This window comes from Mus caroli, unplaced genomic scaffold (assembly GCF_978045245.1).
Source record: "Mus caroli unplaced genomic scaffold, Mus_caroli_1 scaffold_11, whole genome shotgun sequence".
NCBI classification, from domain to species: Eukaryota; Metazoa; Chordata; class Mammalia; order Rodentia; family Muridae; genus Mus; species Mus caroli.
In genome coordinates, this window is record NW_028227266.1 from 103,718,744 (window position 1) to 103,737,301 (window position 18,558).

Consider the following 18,558-nt stretch of genomic DNA (forward strand, 5'->3'; position numbering starts at 1 on the left):
TTGAGAAATACGTGTGATAGATAATATTATCATGAGTTCACAGGTTAAGAAACTGGGGTACAGCTGATGAAGCTCCTTAAGGCCCCACACCTGGGCTTCAATCTACAGCTTCCTTGCAGTTCTTGGCGTAGATGGTATAGTGGCATTGTGTAGTAATGCCTCTGTCATCCCTGGAAGGCCTAACAGTCTAATGAACATGGATGCTATAACTCGATTGTCTGGATTCAGATCCCAGATTCCCTTACTGGTTGTGAAAGTCTCAGTAAATTAGCTTTCTGTCATGGCCTAAATGATAGCCTTCACAAATTTTGCCCATGTCCTGTGAGCATGACCCCAACTAGCAAAAGCCTTTATGAATGATCTCAAGATGAAGAGACCCTGAGTGAGCCAGACGAGTCCCATATGCATTAACAAGGGTCTTTGTGAGAGAGGAGGAGAGGGCCATCTAAAGAAGAGTGAATCAGTTATCAGGGAAAAAAGCAGAGGAACAGAGATGCCACCAGAAGCTGCAGGGACAAGATTCAGAGTGGCCCAAGATCCTCTGAGGAAACATGGCCCTGCCAACCCTTTGGTTTCAGACTTCTGCCCTCTAGAGCTCCATAAAAGTAATTGCTCTTGCTTTAAGCTTCAAGTCTGTAGTTCTTTGCTAGATGGTCAGCCTTCGCAAACTACAGGCTCTCCACGCCTCAGTTCTCACCTGTGTGTGAGCATATAGCAGTGCTTCAATGGCCACCATGAGAACTAAGCCCATTAGTACCTACAGGCCCTTTATAGCAGCAGCTGCCACATGGCTGTATTTAGTATGACTCAAATAGTATGTGACTTTTAACTGGTAACAATAAGGACACTCTGTCTACCTCAAAGTTGGGTTAACATCTTTCATTTTAAAACTGCAAAGTCTATAGAGTCCAGCTCTACAGACTGCCAATGCTTGATTGCCTTGACGTAAACAAGGATAAGCTGTTGCCTACCCTTCCCCTGTTAGAATGTTATGGACTGGACACTGAGCTACGTGAACAACCCTTTCTTCTTTCCCTGATTGCTCATGGTATGGCAGGCAGGGTGGGATGAGGGACCAAGTGGCTTCTGACTAGTCACTAAACTGAGTCATTTGGGATGATAATGGAGCCATACTTAGTAACAAAGCAAAGGTGAGTAATTAGTGCTCAGAAGGATTGAAACCTTAAATCCCTCTCCTTCACTCCAACTCTTGCTAATGAAGTCAGAGAAAGAGTAAAAGCCTGTAATTACACCGAAGTAATTAGAACCCTACTTAATAGAATGCTTAAGGCAGGAAGCCCAAACCAATAGATCACCCATTGCTACCATTACCTGCTCTATCCTTCTGAATCATCCTCCCTAGGATGGTCCATTTAAAGCATTGGTTCTTAGCCTCCCTAATGCTGCAACTCTTTAATACAGTTCCTCATGTTATGACCCCCGACCATAAAATTATTTTTGTTCCTTCATAGTTTCAGTTTTGCTACTGTTGTGAATCATAATGTAAAGACCTGATATGCAGATGGTCTTATTGCTATCCCCGTGAAAGGGTCCTTCAACCCCTAGAGGGGTCATCATGGCCCATATGTGGAGAGCACTGACCTAAAGGCTGAAGACTATACTTAGTTTGTCTAAGTGGCACAGGCATACTGCCACCCTCTCTCCTGCATGCTCAAGACAGCTTCAGAATTGTGTTTTTCTAGCGTGACTTCATGATACCCGCCTTTAATTCCAGCTACTCAAGAGACTGAGGCAAGAGACTCTCAAATCCAAAGGCTGCCTGAGCTACAGAATGAGTTCAAGGACAACCTGGGACACTTACTGAGAGCCTCTCTCACAATAAAAAGTAAAACTGAAGTAGAAGGACGTAACTCAGGGATAAAAAAGCCTTAGCTTTATCCCCAAAACGAAAGATGGGGGAGGCAGGTTGTGCCTCTCTGAAGTGCTACAAGTTTTCCTCCTTGGTGAAGTCCCACCAGGACAACTTAGTTTAAAAGGCCCTTTAAGTACACCTTTAAAATCGGATCACATTATGCACTGTAGTAAGAATTTGGAGGTTTGGGTGGTTTTTGTTGTTGTTGTTGTGTTTTGTTTTGGTTTTGGTTTTTGTTTTTTGTTGTTGTTGTTGTTGATGTTTTAAAACACAGAAATATTGGAAGAATGTATTTTGTTTTAATCCTAGGTGTGGGATGTGGGACTGCTTCAAATTGTCTACAGCAGCTGACTATGATTTGCCTCGTGCTCTGATTTTTATCAGCTGCAGATAGTTCCTGCAATTGTGTGACATTTGGAATTTTGGGGACTCTTCAGAAGATATATACATGCTAGGGACTCCCAGAAGTGGGGTAGGTTGTTGTTTGGTTGTTGGTGGTCCTTGTTGGTCTTGGTTCGTGAGTAGTAGTGCACAAAGAAGAAATAAGGAGAAAAAGAAAAATAGATATCCTGATGGCAAAAATCAAACTTGTCCCAAGGACCTCAACGCCCTAATCAGCAGGAAGTATTCTAATAACAATATTGCCCCCCTCCTGATCCACAACTTTATTTAGGAATTCTCTCTCATCCACCACCTTCTCTCTATCCTTCTGTCTCTCCTATCTAGTGTTAAAGTGTTGAATGGGTGGAAGAAGGGTGGAGAATGGTGGAAGAAAGAAGAACCCACAAAGTAGCAAAGCCAGCCACAGTGCACTGAAGTTATTTGTCTGACTGTATTCTTACTTTCTAGTTCAAAGAAAAGGAGATGGGGTGTTTATATACCAAGTTTGCCCATCCTTGGCTGAAAGCTGTCCCCAAAAGTGTAGTTCTTCCCACTTCCTGTTTTGTGTATCTGTGGGCAGGAAATACGAGTGACAGGCATTTTCTCTTCCTAGGTGACTCAGATATAGTCCAGATTAGACCAGATTAAAAGTAGATAAAAGCAGGTTTATTAGGAGTCACCTCTAGGGTGGGTTCACTGATCTCACGGGTGGGTGTCAGTGAAGTCACACATCCAGGCTAAAGCAAGGGGGTTTTACAGAGTGATGATGTGCCAGCTAGGAGCTGGGATTGTGTCTATACATAGTTAAAAACTGAGCTCCTGGGCGGGCACTCCTGGGTGGGTTGACAGAAGCACAGAGATGAGGAGTGATCGCAGGTTAACCCAAAGTTTTCTCCAAATGGATGGGGAGATTTTTTTCTGTGGGGTTGCGGGGAAGGAGTTCTTTCAGGTGGTGCTTGCCAGCTTGTGCAGGAGGTGATCAGGGTTCCAGCCTAACATTCTGACCTCTTTGGGTATAGGGATGCCAATTCAGATCTGGCTACTTCCTGCTGAAGAGGGACAGGGTGGTGTGGGAGAGTCAGGAGTCTATGGGATCCTGCTCAGCCGGCAGGTGTAGAAGACTTGGTTGACCTTTACTTGGGAAACCATGAATCTGTTTCTGAAGGAAGAGGAGCAGGCAAGGTGCTAGGAGAAAAATAAAAGACAGATTAGTATCATCAGCCCTACAAACTGGGCTAGCCATGTGAAAAGTGAAAATTGTCAGAAAGAATGGAATGGAGATGTGTCCTGAGAGAGCAGTCTCTCTGTCTCTCTGTCTCTCTGTCTCTCTGTCTCCCTCTCTCTCCCTCTGTCTCTGTGTGTGTGTGTGTGTGTGTGTATGTGTGCACACATGCCAGAGATCCAAGTTGAGTGCCTTCTTTCATTATTTTCTACCTTATTTGAGGGAACAAACCCAGAACTCACTGATTACTCTAGACTAGCTGGCTGGTCTGCTCCAGAATCTACCTTCCTCTGCCTCCCCATCACTGGGATTTCTGGCCCGTGCTGCTGGGCACAGCTTTTAGTACATGGGTACTATCGACTGGACTCAGGTCCTCCTGTTTGTCCAGGAAGCACGTTACCAACTGGGCTCTCTCCAGCCCTGGGCACTGTCCTTGCTTTTTGCAGCTTCCCATCTTCTCGTGTGTTTGCTACTACAATTTCTTGGACTACACCTAACAAACAAAAACAAAACAAAGCATCCTGGTAGTTTCACGCAGAGGACAGGGAAGCTGCCGGAACCTCTCTGGCTTTCCTCTTGTAGAGCTGGTCAATCTTCCTACAGCCACACTTGATATCTCTATGCTCGGAGGCTTTGAGTGGTACTGACTGTAGACCAGGACTTTGTTCTCTGGAGCCTTTGGATTTGGAGATGTCCTTTCTATGGTTTCTCCACCCACCACTGTTTGACCCCAGGGACACTGTTTGACAAGAGTCATAGGCCTAGGGGTCTCCACTTCGACTGAGAGATGGGCAAAGCTGAATTTCAACCCTATCGTCAGTCCCCCCTGGGGTGCCTGTTAAGAAATTTATCCAAATTGGAACTGTCTCAGACTTTGAGCCCCAAAACACCATTGTTCTGTGGCCTGGCTTCAGTAAATGGCCACCAGAGAGCATTCTTTATTGTTATTATTATTATTACATATTTTTTTATTTACATTTCATATGCTATCCCGAAAGTTCCCTGTACCCTCCCCCCGCCCTGCTCCCCTACCCACCCACTCCCACTTCTCGGCCCTGGCGTTCCCCTGTACTGGGGCATATAAAGTTTGCTAGACCAAGGGACCTCTCTTTCCAATGATTGCTGACTAGGTCATCTTCTGCTACGTATGCAGCTAGAAACACGAGCTCTGGGGGTACTGGTTAGTCAGAGATCATTCTTGATGTTAGCATCCTCCATGATCTTAAATTTCTCCTTACATATGGGCAACGGTCTGAACTCCCCTCTATCCAGGTTTGTTGGAAACCACACTCTCATCCCTCTCTCTATAGCCAATGTTTTATGGCAAGGCTCTACTAGTAAGTATGGTCCTGCCAGCGAACCCCATTGCCTCTAAGGACTCCAATCCTGAATCCAAGTCCCCTGTTTTGGCCAAGCCCCACCTCCAACTCCCTAGTCTTGGCAGCAACATACTTATTTCGGCTGCAATGGCTTCTCCGAACCAGGCTGTTAATCTAACCCTCCAAAGGTATGCACAAATCATTTGTCTGCGAATTTGATTCCAAATTCCATAGTCCGATTCTTCAGCCCACTCTGTCCCCCACGTGGCTCTGGCACGCAGGCTTCCTTTCAGTTTGCCCTAGCGAACCTCCAGAGCAACCCCTCCTCCTCTCTCCTTGCCCATTGGACAATGGCATACTCACTCCCATATCAGCCCCGCCCACTCTGCACAGTCCAGCCTATCCCAGGGCGAGGCCTCAATGCTCCTGTATTGAACACCACAGCTTCTCCAACACTCCTTAACAGCCTGTCCCTCCAGGAACTATGGCTTTCTTAAGCCTATGCCTGGATCACAGAACTGATTTTTTCCCCTTAGGCCTGTGTAGGAATCTTCACCCACCTCCTTCAAACCTCCCCAGTCTTCAGCACCATGGGTCTCCAAACTTGTTCCAGCTCCACCACTCCAACAGTCCCACCTCCTTCTCACAGACAAGGCTCTAACAAATAAAACAAAACAAAAAACAAAAACAAAACAAAAAACAAACAACAGCCAAAAAAAAAAAAAAAAACTCTCTCCTTTCAGCCCAATGTGCAGCTCCCCCTCCATTCCTAAAACTAAATTCTACACCATTGACTGTTGGGAGAAGCAGAATCTGTCTCTCCCAGGGATGAGTCACCCTCATTTGTTGTCCAATGTAGAGTGGTCGGCCTTGATTGCATGTACACAAAGACAGCAAAAACTGACTCAGATTGTATCTATACATAGTCATGCATACACATACATTTATAACTATATAAATATACACATAAATATCAATAATATAGCAATAATCAAAGAAAATGGCTATCAACTTGAGTGTAAGACATATGAGGGTTCAAGGGGCGGCTGCTGGGAGGAGCTAGACGAGAGAAAATGACCAGGGAAAGAGATTTAATTTTACTTAAATTAAAAATATTTAAAATGTAACCAGGTAATGGCAGCACACACCTTTAATCCCAGCACTCAGGAGGAAGAGGCAAGTGGATCTCTGAGTTTGAGGCCATCCTGGTCTACAGAATGAGTTTGAAGGCAGCCAGGGCTATACAGAGAAACCCTGTCTCAAAAATACAAAACAAAACAAAATAAAATAAATGTTATAAATTCATTTTAACAGATTTCTCTCCACCCTTGTAGCGTATGAGCCAATGTTTGACACATATAAGATATTCAATAAATATTTGCAACTGCACCAATTTCAAAGCTGATTATAAAAAGAATTCTGAGAATGTTTTCACTACAAGCAGCCTCATGACAAATGCATGTCTGGTATCCAAATGACTATTTTTGAAATACAGCTGATTATACACTTGCTACAACACTGGCCTGAATGTTTATTTTTCCTGGCTTTGGTCCTATTTGCTTAAATGAAACTCCAGGCTTTCCTAAAAAATGAGGACTGTTTGGTTAACATTGGGCTTTACGGAACATGGAGACCTGTGCTGTTGGACACTGCTGTTTTCCCCACTAGAGGAGTCTGCTCTCCATTGACCCAGGGCTGGGTGCAGAGCAGACTCTTGGTGGTGCAAATGTCCCTGTGCTCCAACCTTGCTCACCCAGGGGCTTCAGCTTCCATTTGCTCTCTCTGGGCATCACCCTCCTGCAGCATACAAAGGTCTGCAGCTGTGACCCTGCCACGGGGTAAACAGAATCAAATTCAAGGATTTGTGACAGGTGCAACCCCCTTTAGCCTTGATGCCAAGCAAACCTTATTATTTGCTGGCCTCAAATGTCAGCTGCAGCCAGGGTGGGTCCTTGTCACTCTGACTTTCTCATTCCAAGGCAGGACCTGAGGTCTCCTCCTCACAAAGCAACAGAATATGTGTGATGGGGGTGGGGTGGGGGATTGCAGTGAACAGACTTCTCCATACCCCAGCTTGGCACCCATGCTGGTTTTGCCGGAGAGCTCCAAGAATGGCATCAACAATGACAGGCCATTGCATGTCTATCATTGTCACCATGGAAGCTTTGAAACCTTAATGATTATTCATCCTTGGAAGCTGAGTTGGAGGCCTAGAGAGTACAAAGTGGGTTGTTATTTGGTTTGGTTAGTCACTTGGACGCCAAAGGCTCACTCTCTAGCACTCAGAAGGCAGGAGATAGTGCACAGTAACTGGTTCTTCACATCCTGAACTGCTATGTTGGTTGTGTCTGGTAAGACTGGGCAAAGGGAGCTGGGGAAATGGGGTGTCACCAAGAATGAGGATCTGAGTTCAGCTTCCAGTGCCCAAGTGAAGAAAATAAATAAAAGCCAGGAGTGGAAGTATACATTTATAATCTTGAGAAGGTTGAGGTAGACAGATCTCCAGGTATCATTGGCCAGCCAGCCTAGCTTGACTGGTATGTACCAGGCCTATGTGAGACCTTGTCTCAAAAACTCTCAGCCAGGATTGCTCTCTAACCTCCATATGTGCATGCAGCCAGGTACACATGCAACTTCACACATAAGAACATGCACACCCACATTCCCAAGACTGAAGACAATATACCATGGTCCAACTTGGCTCCCGTGTGTTCACTTCTCTTACATTTGCTTGAAGCATGGAAATATGGATCTTGTAAGACCCAGCCTGTGGGGACAATCCATCTGCACCTGTAAGTGGCTAGTAGAGTCCCTGAAGGTTTGTTGGGATCAACTAGAACCGGGGTAAGTAACCAATGTAGGCAAAGCACAAGGAGGATAGGAAGAAATGCCTCTGATAGCAGATTAACCTGGAAAATGGGAAACGTCTCCTGTCAGATGCTAGCCCACTTGCTGCTCATAGATAATCAGTGTTTGGTCATTTTTTTATTATTTATTATATATTTTCTTTATTTACATTTCAAATGCTATCCCGAAAGTTCCCTATACCCTCCGCACACCCTGCTCCCCTACCCACCCACTCCCACTTCTTGGCCCTGACATTCCCCTGTACTGGGGCATATAAAGTTTGCAAGATCAAGGGGCCTCTCTTCCCAATGATGGCCAACCAGGCCATCTTCTGCTACATATGCAGCTAGAGATACGAGCTCTGGGGGTACTGGTTAGTTCATATTGTTGTCTCCCGTGAGGCTATGCCAGTACCTGGCAAGTACAGAAGTGGATGCCCACAGTCATCTATAGGATGGATCACAGGTCCCCCAATGGAGGAGCTAGAGAAAGTACCCAAGGAGCTGAAGGGGTCTGCAACCCTACAGGTATTTGGTCATTTATTCATCTTGTGTTCCCCACCCTCCTGCTGCAAGACTCATAGGAAGAAACTCTGTGTTCTGTGAGGTCAAGTCCAGTTTTGTTTGTGCCTATTCTTGATGTCTGGCCCAAAGTCTCTCGTGCAGTGGGGAGAAGATGCCTACAGAGTGAAGGCATCTGACGTAGTGGTGCTCTCTGTAAGTGGGAGGCTTCCTTGGAGCTGTCATTGCAGCTACCATTGGTGTGACCAGCAACACTGGTGTGACCACCAGGTAGTTTCATGTTGGAAGTGCTCTCTACTCTTCAGACCACAGCCCGGTGATCACCACAAGCACAGGATCCTGCATCATCGCTCTGCTCAGCCCGGGAATGTCATTTCTAGGCTTCTTCACTCTGACTAGAATACTGGTTTTTTTTCAGTACTCTAGCAGAGAGACAGGAAACACACCGTATGAGAATGGCTTGTCTCCCAACCTCACACAGTGCCTTTCTGTGATTAACAAAAAGAAAACAATTACCTGAAAATGCTATAACTTTACAAAAGCAAGCCTTTATCATCTCAATACTCCTTGTTTCTAGAACCAGGGTGTGGCTTTTCTAGGTCTTCTAGATAAGGGCCTATTAAGATGAAGTTGGGGTGCTACTGTTCCTGGGATCAGCTTAGGGGTAGATTTCTTCCCATACCCATGAGCTCAACTGAAAGTAACCATCAGCCCCTTTCTGCATGAGGCTTTGTACAATTCAGTTATTTGTGTCCCCCAGGATAGCATGAGAAATGGGAGTTCCCAACCACATATTCTCTCTCCACTCTCCAGGTGTGCTGATGATTAGAAGCTGCCACTCAAGGGAGGGGCTCACACAATAGCACTACACACATCACTGGGGACCGGGTTAGACATCAAAGATGGTGATGTTGCTTCCCCTAAGCACAGGCACAACACCATCTGGATTCTCTTAACTCTTTTTCCTTTGGGCGTGGCTTATGTACACACACACACACAGACACACACTATTGCCACTGTGTTTTACCATGCTTGCTGCCTTTCACAGTAGACAAAAAGGTGGGGGCAATCAGAGGGACAAGCAAGTTCTTCTAAGAATAACTTCAGTGTGATGATGTAGCTGTCCCTGCATGCGTGCAGACACCGGGTCATGAAGAGCACCCAAGTTGCTTGTCTGAGCATTGGTTTCCTGATGAGACAGATAGCTCCCTGATGTATATATTGAAAATAGAATCCAGAGGTTACAGACCCAGAAGTTACGTATTTACACCTCCTCCTCCCGGCACCTACTTTGCAAAGATTTGATGCTAATTTCAGACGGTTCCAAAACTTTGTTCCTGTTAACTTGACGTTCACGTTCCACACTGCCCTCCTTGTTCTGATATGAACGTCTCAGCAACAATTACACCATCTCCCAAATGAGTTATCTAAATCCCCATTCTTCCAGAACACACAGAAGGAGAAAGCAGGGGCTAATTTGTATCCAGAGAGGCCCAGGAATAAGGCTGGACTCATAAGTGGACATAGATGGTTTCAGGTGGAGCTGTTGTTGATGAAGCATTTTGCAGAGAAGAATGGTTAAAGATAGACCTGTAGTCACATACATAGCATCTTCTTTCTGTTTCCTTTTGCAGATTGTATCACAGAGAAAGCTTTCCAAGTCCTTGCTGAAGCATGGGAACACAGCAGGGAAGTCCTCCATCACGGTAAGCTGGCCCTGTCGTGGCAACAGGTGTCAGACACTGTGCACTCCCCAATCCAAAAGGGACACTAGGGTAACGTCTCCTCTGCCTGCTGGGAACTAACTGACTACCCCTGGCTTCTCTGTGTGTCTTTTTTTTTTCTGCCTTCCACCCCTTTCTTTCTTGGTAAACTATTTTGATTGTTCTACCCTTAGAGAAAATGGGAAGGAAAGTAGATTTGAATGGGAGATCACTCACTTCTTACTGAGAGTTTCTGCAATCACAATATAGAGTAGGAAAGAGAAAAAAGAAAAAAAAAGTTAACTTTGTTGAACACAGTGAGAATATGGAACTGACTAGGCTTTTCAGATAGAATCTCTCTCTCTCTCTCTCTCTCTCTCTCTCTCTCTCTCTCTCTCTCTCATTCTCCTATTATAATATTTTTGTTTTTAAAAGGATTTAGTTCAAGGTTTGGTTTGCTGCCCAAGAAGAGGCTAGCCTGAGCAGTCTTTATTAAGCAACAGATTGGAGCTCTGTTGCTTGGTTCTATAGACAGTAGCTATTTCAGCAAGTTTAGTCCGGGTTTAAAATAAAATAAAATAAAATAAATGCCCAAATGCAGCTCCTTTGTGACACTGTTAATAAATAAATTGATCAAAAATTAATGAGTCTAGTGACTTGTTAAAGAAAAGGCAAGTGCCTTTTAATTGTTTTGTTTGTTTGGTTGGTTTGGGGGGATTGTTTGTTTGTTTGTTTGTTGTTTTGAGACAGGGTCTCACTATATTGCCCTGGCTGACCTGGAACTTGCTATGTAGATCAAGCTAGCCTGGAACTCACAGATATCTGTCTACTTCTGCCTTTTAAAGGCTAGGATTAAAAGCATGCATCACCAAGCCAAGCAAGGAAGCTTCTCAGTCTCTCCTCTTGATAGCTTTACCCACAGCCTGGGCCCCATCTCATATTTTATGCCCAGAGTTTGAAAGTTAGTCACCCTGCTGCTGTGTATTCTAGTGAGCTCCTGTCCAGAGCTGGAAATGGTGCATGTATGCATAAAGAATGTGGAGAAACGTCTTACTAATGTCTGTGTTTATTCATTTAGAGATCAAAGCGACCCGAATGTGCTGATAGGCTCCTGGGCTGAGCAACTCCTGTGTGCTTTTCTCCTAGGTGATTGCTGAAGAATTATCGGGCAATGACGACTATGTTGAGCTTGCATTCAATGCACGGAAATTGGATGATAAGGTAAAATGGTCTGCATTGACCTCACTGAAGGAAGTAATAAAACCAAGACACACAGTTTAATCAGATTCTTCCTCGAAGCTATTTTTCCCTTTCAACCCACATTATTAAACATATCAAAGACTTCAGAGAGGTCTGGAAGGTGAGGCTTTCCCCAAAATGGAGAGGCAGTTAAGAAGGAGGGGAAGGGCCTGTAATTAGTACATGACCATTTGGTAACACTAAGTCTTCATTTGTTTCCAAACATCATAGGTCAGCTGTGCCCAAGAAAATATGACTATTTCCCAATCACCAGGGCCATTCTAAATGGAAAAAGGCTGTGAGGGGTTAGAAGGATCACACATAAATTAGCATCGGTGTTTGCCCAGTTCAGGGTTACGAGCTTTGCACACACTGTCTCATTAGTCATTTGTACAATTCCCAGGTGAGGGGTAGTATGACTGAAGGTGAAGAAAGAGTAAAAGATGAGTAACTAAGCTTTCTAACTAACTAGTAAGTTAGTTTCTTACTAACTAAGTAGTAAGCTTTCACCATGTCACACTCCAGAGCCTCTGAGTAACAGACACCAAGGCTGGATTAAAGACACAAGGATTGTTATCTGCAGAAATTCCAGTGGGTTGCAGAAAGGAAAATCTGCGGGAACTGACAGGTCATGAGGAAATTTCAACCCTTGAGGAAAGAGAAATGAGCAAGCATGAATGGAAAGTCTCCTAGAATGCCACCCAGACCAAAAGAGGAGCAGCAAAGCCATTGGGAAGTTCCAGGGCTGTGTCTCCCAGCCAAGGACCTGCCTTAGTGTCCCCTATGCATTTCCTTATTGGACAGAGCAGCCCTAGGTAGCCTGGCCACGGTGTGAATGCAAAGATGGACATTAGAGTTCAGAAGCCTATAACCCTCAGCCAGCTCCATTCCCTACAGAAAGAGTTTACAAGGTGTTTCCATGGCCACTGCATCCTGATAGTGGTAAAGCTGAAGATCCAATCCCATGTCACTCTATGCCAAATTAGTTAGTCATGTGTGTGTGTGTGTGTGTGTGTGTGTGAGAGAGAGAGAGAGAGAGAGAGAGAGGATGCATGTGTACGTTTGTGTATGTGTGTATGTGTGTGTACATATGTATGAGTGTGTGTGTATGAGTGTATGTATAAATGTGTATGCATGTGTGTTTGTGTGTGTGAGTATGTATGTGTGTATACATGTATATGAGTGTGTTTATGTGTGTATATGTGTGTGCACATGTATATGAGTGTGTGTCTATGTGTCTGTACATCGGTGTGTGTATGAGTGGATGTGTGTATATGTCTGTGTGCATATGTGTGTGAGTATGTGTATGTACATGTGTATGAGTGTGAGTTTATGTGTGAATATGTGCGTGAGTATATATGTGTACATGTGTGTGAAAGTTGTTTAGGCCCTACACCTTACAAAGGTTAGACGCCCAGCTTCACCTGATCATTTCTATGATTTCCCATCAAATGTATCCTTATGCCAAAGGCCACACCACATCAGGAATTATTGACCCACTTGCTCTCTTATTTATGAGTTTATTCCTTTATTCATCATTCATTTTCCAAACCACACTGGGTGTCTGTTAGTTAAAGGTGCTCGGGAGGGGATATGCTTCCCTTGCTGCAACCTGGACAGCATCTTCTAAGTTAAATACAAATTTAAAACTACATGAGCTATAATGTTATGGTGATGTACCTGATATTTTAATCAGTGTGTGAATAAGAATGTCTGGGATATCAGACTTTAATCCTTATAAGCCGTGTGTGTGTGTGTGTGTGTGTGTGTGTGTGTGTGTGTACGCGCGCGCACGTGTGCGTGCGCCTGTGTGCACACATGCACATGTGCATATGTGTGTGTGACAATATTTAAATATTATCCCTCAGGAGCCATGGATCTTCTTTTTCATGACAGGCTCTCCCACTGGCTCTTAGAGCATACTGATTATGCTGGATTGGCTGGCCAGCAAACCCCAGAGATCCAACTGTCTCTGCATCCACCGTGTGGAAATTGCAAACCTGTCCTACCAAATCTAGATTTTTTTCCCTCCTACTTATTTTTTGAAATTTTTGCACACGTGTATCTTGATTATATCCACCTGACTCTCTCTCTTCCAGGCCCCTGCCCAACAAACATTTTCCTCCCAAGTTCATTTCATCTCTTTAAATTAAAAAAATATAGCACAGTGAGTCCAATTACTGCTGCCTATCTGCACACAGATGTGGAGCTATCCACTGGGGCATGGGTGCTTACTAGTAACCAACCCTCCATACCCACAGCAATGCTACTTGATCCCCAAGAAGCTATCAACTGTCAATATATCATCTAACAGTGAGGTCTAGGGAGCTCCTCCCACTTTGACATTGAAATTTGTTTGTTTTGTTTTGTGTTTTCAGACAGTGTTTCTCTATGCAGTGCTGGCTGTCCTGGAACTCCTATATAGACTAGGCTAGCCCCAAACTCACAGATGTCCACCTGACTTTGCCTGCTGAAGTGCTGAGATTAAAGGCAGGGCCACCATGCCTGGCTCAACATTGAATATTTTTTTTATTCTTCTCTCATATTGTACATCCTGACCACAGTTTCCCCTTCCTCTTCTCCTCTCAGTACACACCCACACCCCAACCCATTCTTCCTCCTTTTCTATTCAGAAAAGAACATCCCTCCCTTGTATATCAACAAGCATGGCATATCAATTTGCAGTAGGACCAGGTGCCTACCTTCCTATTAAGGCTAGACAGAACAGCCCAGTAGGAGAAAAAGGGTCCCAGAAGTAGGTCAAAATGTCAGAGATAGCCCTTGCTCCCACTGCTAGTAGTAACTGGCTTGGTTATGTGCAGCTCTTAGGAAGACAACCACAGCCACTCTGAATTCATGTGTGGAAGAGCCACGTCCTGTCTAGAGGAGCACACTTCCCAGTGTTCCTCCCCATACCCCAGCTCTTACAAGCTTTCTGTCTCATCTTCCATGAATTCCCCGAACACTGGGGGAACGGTTGATAGAGATGTCTCGTCTATGGCCAGGCACTCTTGATCGCTAACTCTCAACACTTGGACTAGTTTTGAGGTCCTACATTAACCACCACCCACTGCAGCAAGAAGCTTCACTACCCAAGGTTGAGAGCAGCTTTAGTCTATGATGTAAGCATGAGTCCTTGAGTCTATGATGTAAGCATGAGTACTATGCTCTATGATGTAAATATGAGTGCTCAAGTCTATGATGTAAGCATAAGTGCATCTCGAGTCTATGATGCAAGCATGAGAGCATCTCAAGCCTATGATGTAAGCATGGGTGTTTGAGTCTATGACATATGCATGAGTACTCTAGTCTATGATGTAAGGAGGAGAGCAGCTCAAGTCTATGGATGAGGACTTAGAGTGCAGTTTGACACCCATTTAGCAGAACAACATCATTTCTCCCCTAGGGCTATGACTTCAGTGGCCATGGGTTTTAACCATGCTTATAGGACCAGACGTGAATTTCCTTTTGTAGAGCAGCCCTCATATCCAATCAAGAGAGCCATTGGTTACCCCATAAATAATTTGACCATTATTATAAAAGAAGTACATCATGTCTAGTAGTTTGGTATTGCAGCATGAAGGGCTCAGTGCTGGATAAGATCATCAACGTCCTTTCTTCCCTCCAGCAGTCTGCATAGCACATTTCAGCTCTATGAAAGCTAGCTGTTGGATAGAGAATTTCCTGATCGGTTCACAACTAAGCACTCTGTGCTCTGCAGTCAAAGTGGGTGGTGTCTTCAGCAACAGTCTTGCCATGTAGTTATCATATCCAGGTTTTTACACAGGTTCTCCAGATTAAACACAGTCCTCATACATACTAAGATACACACACACACACACACACACACACACACGGCTAGAACAGAATAACACAGTACAATCCTTTTCTTTCACAAGTAGAAATAAAATTAGCTTCTGGAAATTCTCAAGTAAGATTCCTTTCTAGATTTTTGCTTTAAACAGTTTTGCAACCACTTATGTAGTCATCAGATATATTCACTGGCTAGAAATCAATGACTAAAAGCATCTGTCATACAAATAAGTTCTTGGGCTTTATTACATTAGTAACATTAAAGTAACTGATTTCTGCATATACTTAAAAACTGCAGCTTGAATATGTGGTGGAAATGGGCTGTATCCAGTTCATACAAGTCGCAGAAAATCTGAATCCCTGAGCCGCTAGGAACTCTGGGAACCTTTGAGCATTTAAACACCACAGGTTAAAAACACACTGCTCTGTCCACCCGCCTTCTCTGAAAGATGGTAATTTGAGATTCTGAGATGTGAAATGATTTACCTAAAGTAACAAATATACACTCAAAAAACAAACAAACGAACAAACATCAGGGACAGAGGGTGACCCAGTGAAGTTCCTGGTTCACATATAAATTAGATTGCTTTCAGGAGGTGGGACCCTTGGCTCAGAGAATCAGGAAGTCAGGCAAAGGAGGCTGGGTATATATGCTGGAGGTCAGCAGTTGTCAAAGGGAGGTACTATATCCCTGCCTGCTTCCATAGGAATCCCTAAACCTGTTTCCATAGTAACACTAAGACAGCTTTTCTCGATATTCTCACTCTCTCACTCCTGAACAATGAGATGCTCTGGAGGGTGACTGAGCCTCCCTGAGCACAGGAGCACAGAACCCAAGCTCCTCTCCCTCTCCTTGCGGTCACTGGGTTGCTGTGTACAAACTTTAGTAATACTCTCCTCACTGGCTTCTTGAATTTGGAAAGTACATTTATTTTTCTGATTAAATGTTACTTTGTTCCCCTTTGTGGGCCTTGCCATTAAAAAAAAAAATAACAACCAAGTGAATATTCTTTAAGGTGTAAGTTTTATAACATGGTGTTTATTAACTAATACAATCCACACTAAAAGTCTGGCAAGTCTCCAATAATTTTTAAGAGTATAAAGGAATATCAAAACCAGGTGTTTGGGAGCCATTGTGGGATTCACCAGGGAGTGCTAAATACTTTTGCAAGCCACAGTGATAAAGCAGTCTGTCCATTCTTCTTGGCAGAAAGTTACTTTTCAGTTTCCTTTCTGCAGCTCATCCGAGCAGCAGCTATCTACCAAAGGCTGAAATCTTTGAAGTCTGACAGGCATTTGTCATTAAGAGCGAGCAAGTAAAATAAATTGCATCTGTGATGGGTATCTTATTTCTTTAATGTCGACACAACTCACTTAGTGGAGAGATAGGCTTACACAACTCACTTAGCAAAGAGAGAGGCTTTATAGCTTCTTTTGTTATATTAGCACACCTCCATCATATTAGCAGGCTGTTGGCGATTAGCCTACCATGGAGGCATTACATATACATGCTTTGGAACATAAAAGCTAACAGGATCTTCCTTCTCCTCCCTTCCCCGAGGAAGTATCCATGCTGCTGTAGAGAAACTGCTTTTTCCACTGGCCTCCACATCTGCAAAGGTTGTCATGACAGACTCTATTTTAATGGTTCCAGGAACCTAGCTTGACAGAGATGTAGATGACGAAGCAAATGTGTCTCTAAAATAGAGGTTGTCAAACTTTTCCTGTGCAGGGCCAGATGGTAAGTACTGTAGGCTTTGCAAGCCATATGCTCTCTGTCCCTATCACTGAGCTGTGTCTTGAGGCATGAAGACAGACATAAGTGAAACATAAATGAAGGGATGTAGCAGTGGTCCAATAAAACTTTATTCATAAAAACAATGGCTATATTTGTCTCTCATAACATAGTTGGCTAACTCCCCCTTTACTGTGATAGGAAAGCTCTTTTTGCTGTCCTGTAGGGTCATGGTTCTTGAGTATGGCTGCCTGGAATTGGGGGCCCAGTCAGTATAAATGATGGGAAAATTATAGTTACTAAGCCACTCCAATATACCAGCACTCAAGTACCTGACCCATATGATCCCTAAGATGCTGACTGTATTTCCAAAGGTAGGCATTTGTATTTCTAACTTACACACAGAGCACAGGGAGCTTTGCCCACAGACCCAAAGCTGACTAACCGTGGTGTCTAGATATGGCAACCTCCTTCCAGTTCTTCTCTGAATCAGTGTTCTGGTTCAAACACTACTGCTGTAAATATGCACTGTTCATTTTTCTTCTTGTTTCTTTAAAATATATATTCTTTTATAAAACATGCCTGTTAAGTAACAGCTTCCACATGATTTTTTCATACATCTTTGGTTTTAGCTGACTCCCCTCTCCTATGCATCCACATCTCCCTGCTTCCCCTTGCCCCTGCTCTGTACCTTTTTCATCCCCATATCCCCCATTCCACTTTGTTCTGTTATCTTGTCCACACCTCCCATTTTTCCATGGACCCGTTCTAGTTTCCTAGCTTTTGTCCACATGTATACACACAACGAACTGTCAGAAGCTGGGGGTCACAAAGAAAAGAGAGTGGATGGTATGATGGTATCTGTCTATCTGATCCTGGATTGTTTTGGTTGATATGCTGGCTTCTAGTTTCACCCATTTCCCTGCAAATCTCCCAGCTTCATGTTTGTTCATGACTGGACAGAATTCCATTGTATATCTCTGCTTCCCTTTCATCATCCATTCGTCAACTGGTAGACATGTAGGCTAGTTTGATTTCCTTGTTATTGTGAAAAGATCAGATAGAAATATGGGTGTGTTCCAAATTATGTCTGTTATAGAATGGGGAGTATCTTCTTTTTAATTTTTTTAAATAGACAATTATTTGTATGATAATCTGATATACTTACTCAATGTGTAATGAGCACATTATGGAGATTAGTGTTTTCAACTCTTCAAACATTTGCCATTGCTCTTTGTTGGGAACTTTTCATTCTTCCTCTCTAGTTCTTGAAACTACCACAAATTTCATAGTCACCCCCACCTAGCAGATTTCTTTCACATTGGACCAAAGTGGTGTTACCTATAGAATATTAAATGATTTACTATAGCAAAACTTGTCTAATCGGCCTGATTCATTCACCTTCATCATGGTGAACTGTCTCCAAGATCACTTTGATATACAGAAAACTAAAGAGTCCAGATTATGGTGACCAAACAACTGTGCCCAGGGTTGTGATTTACAACCTGTGAGGATCTGCATGAGTAACTTTTTTGAACTGCTTTTGAGTGGTTTTGTTTCCAGCAATCAAACATACTCCTAATCATCACTAGCCTCATATTTGACTGGCTCTTCACAGTATTAGTGTGACTTCTGTTTTTCATACATTACTCCTAGAAGGCAGCATCTATAAGTTTACCATGTGACATATTCATGCAGACAGCTCTTCTACTTTTCCCACACTGCTATAGAGAAGACAAATGATCTTCTCCCTGTGTGTGGGAAATTGAGGCTATGACCCTGTGCTCAGGATTATCCAGAGCAGATGTGGTGGAGTTTGGATTTGACAGTAACGCTAAAGCCACCTAGAATGTATTAGATTTTCATTTGAATGAAGCCAGAGACTGCATCTGACTCTACGTTTTA

General features: G+C 43.7%; 1 protein-coding gene across 3 annotated transcripts in view; it reads left to right on the forward strand.

The window, feature by feature from the left end:
* The window catches only part of Cpne4 (copine 4), a 485,330-nt gene that overhangs the window by 333,111 nt on the left and 133,661 nt on the right, over nt 1-18,558 (forward strand). For all 3 annotated transcript variants that reach the window (XM_021171653.2, XM_021171654.3, XM_029482117.2), the window contains exons 4-5: nt 9,798-9,869; nt 11,013-11,087. In XM_021171653.2, the coding sequence (XP_021027312.1) occupies nt 9,798-9,869; nt 11,013-11,087 (147 nt within the window). The remainder of the gene's footprint in view (nt 1-9,797; nt 9,870-11,012; nt 11,088-18,558) is intronic.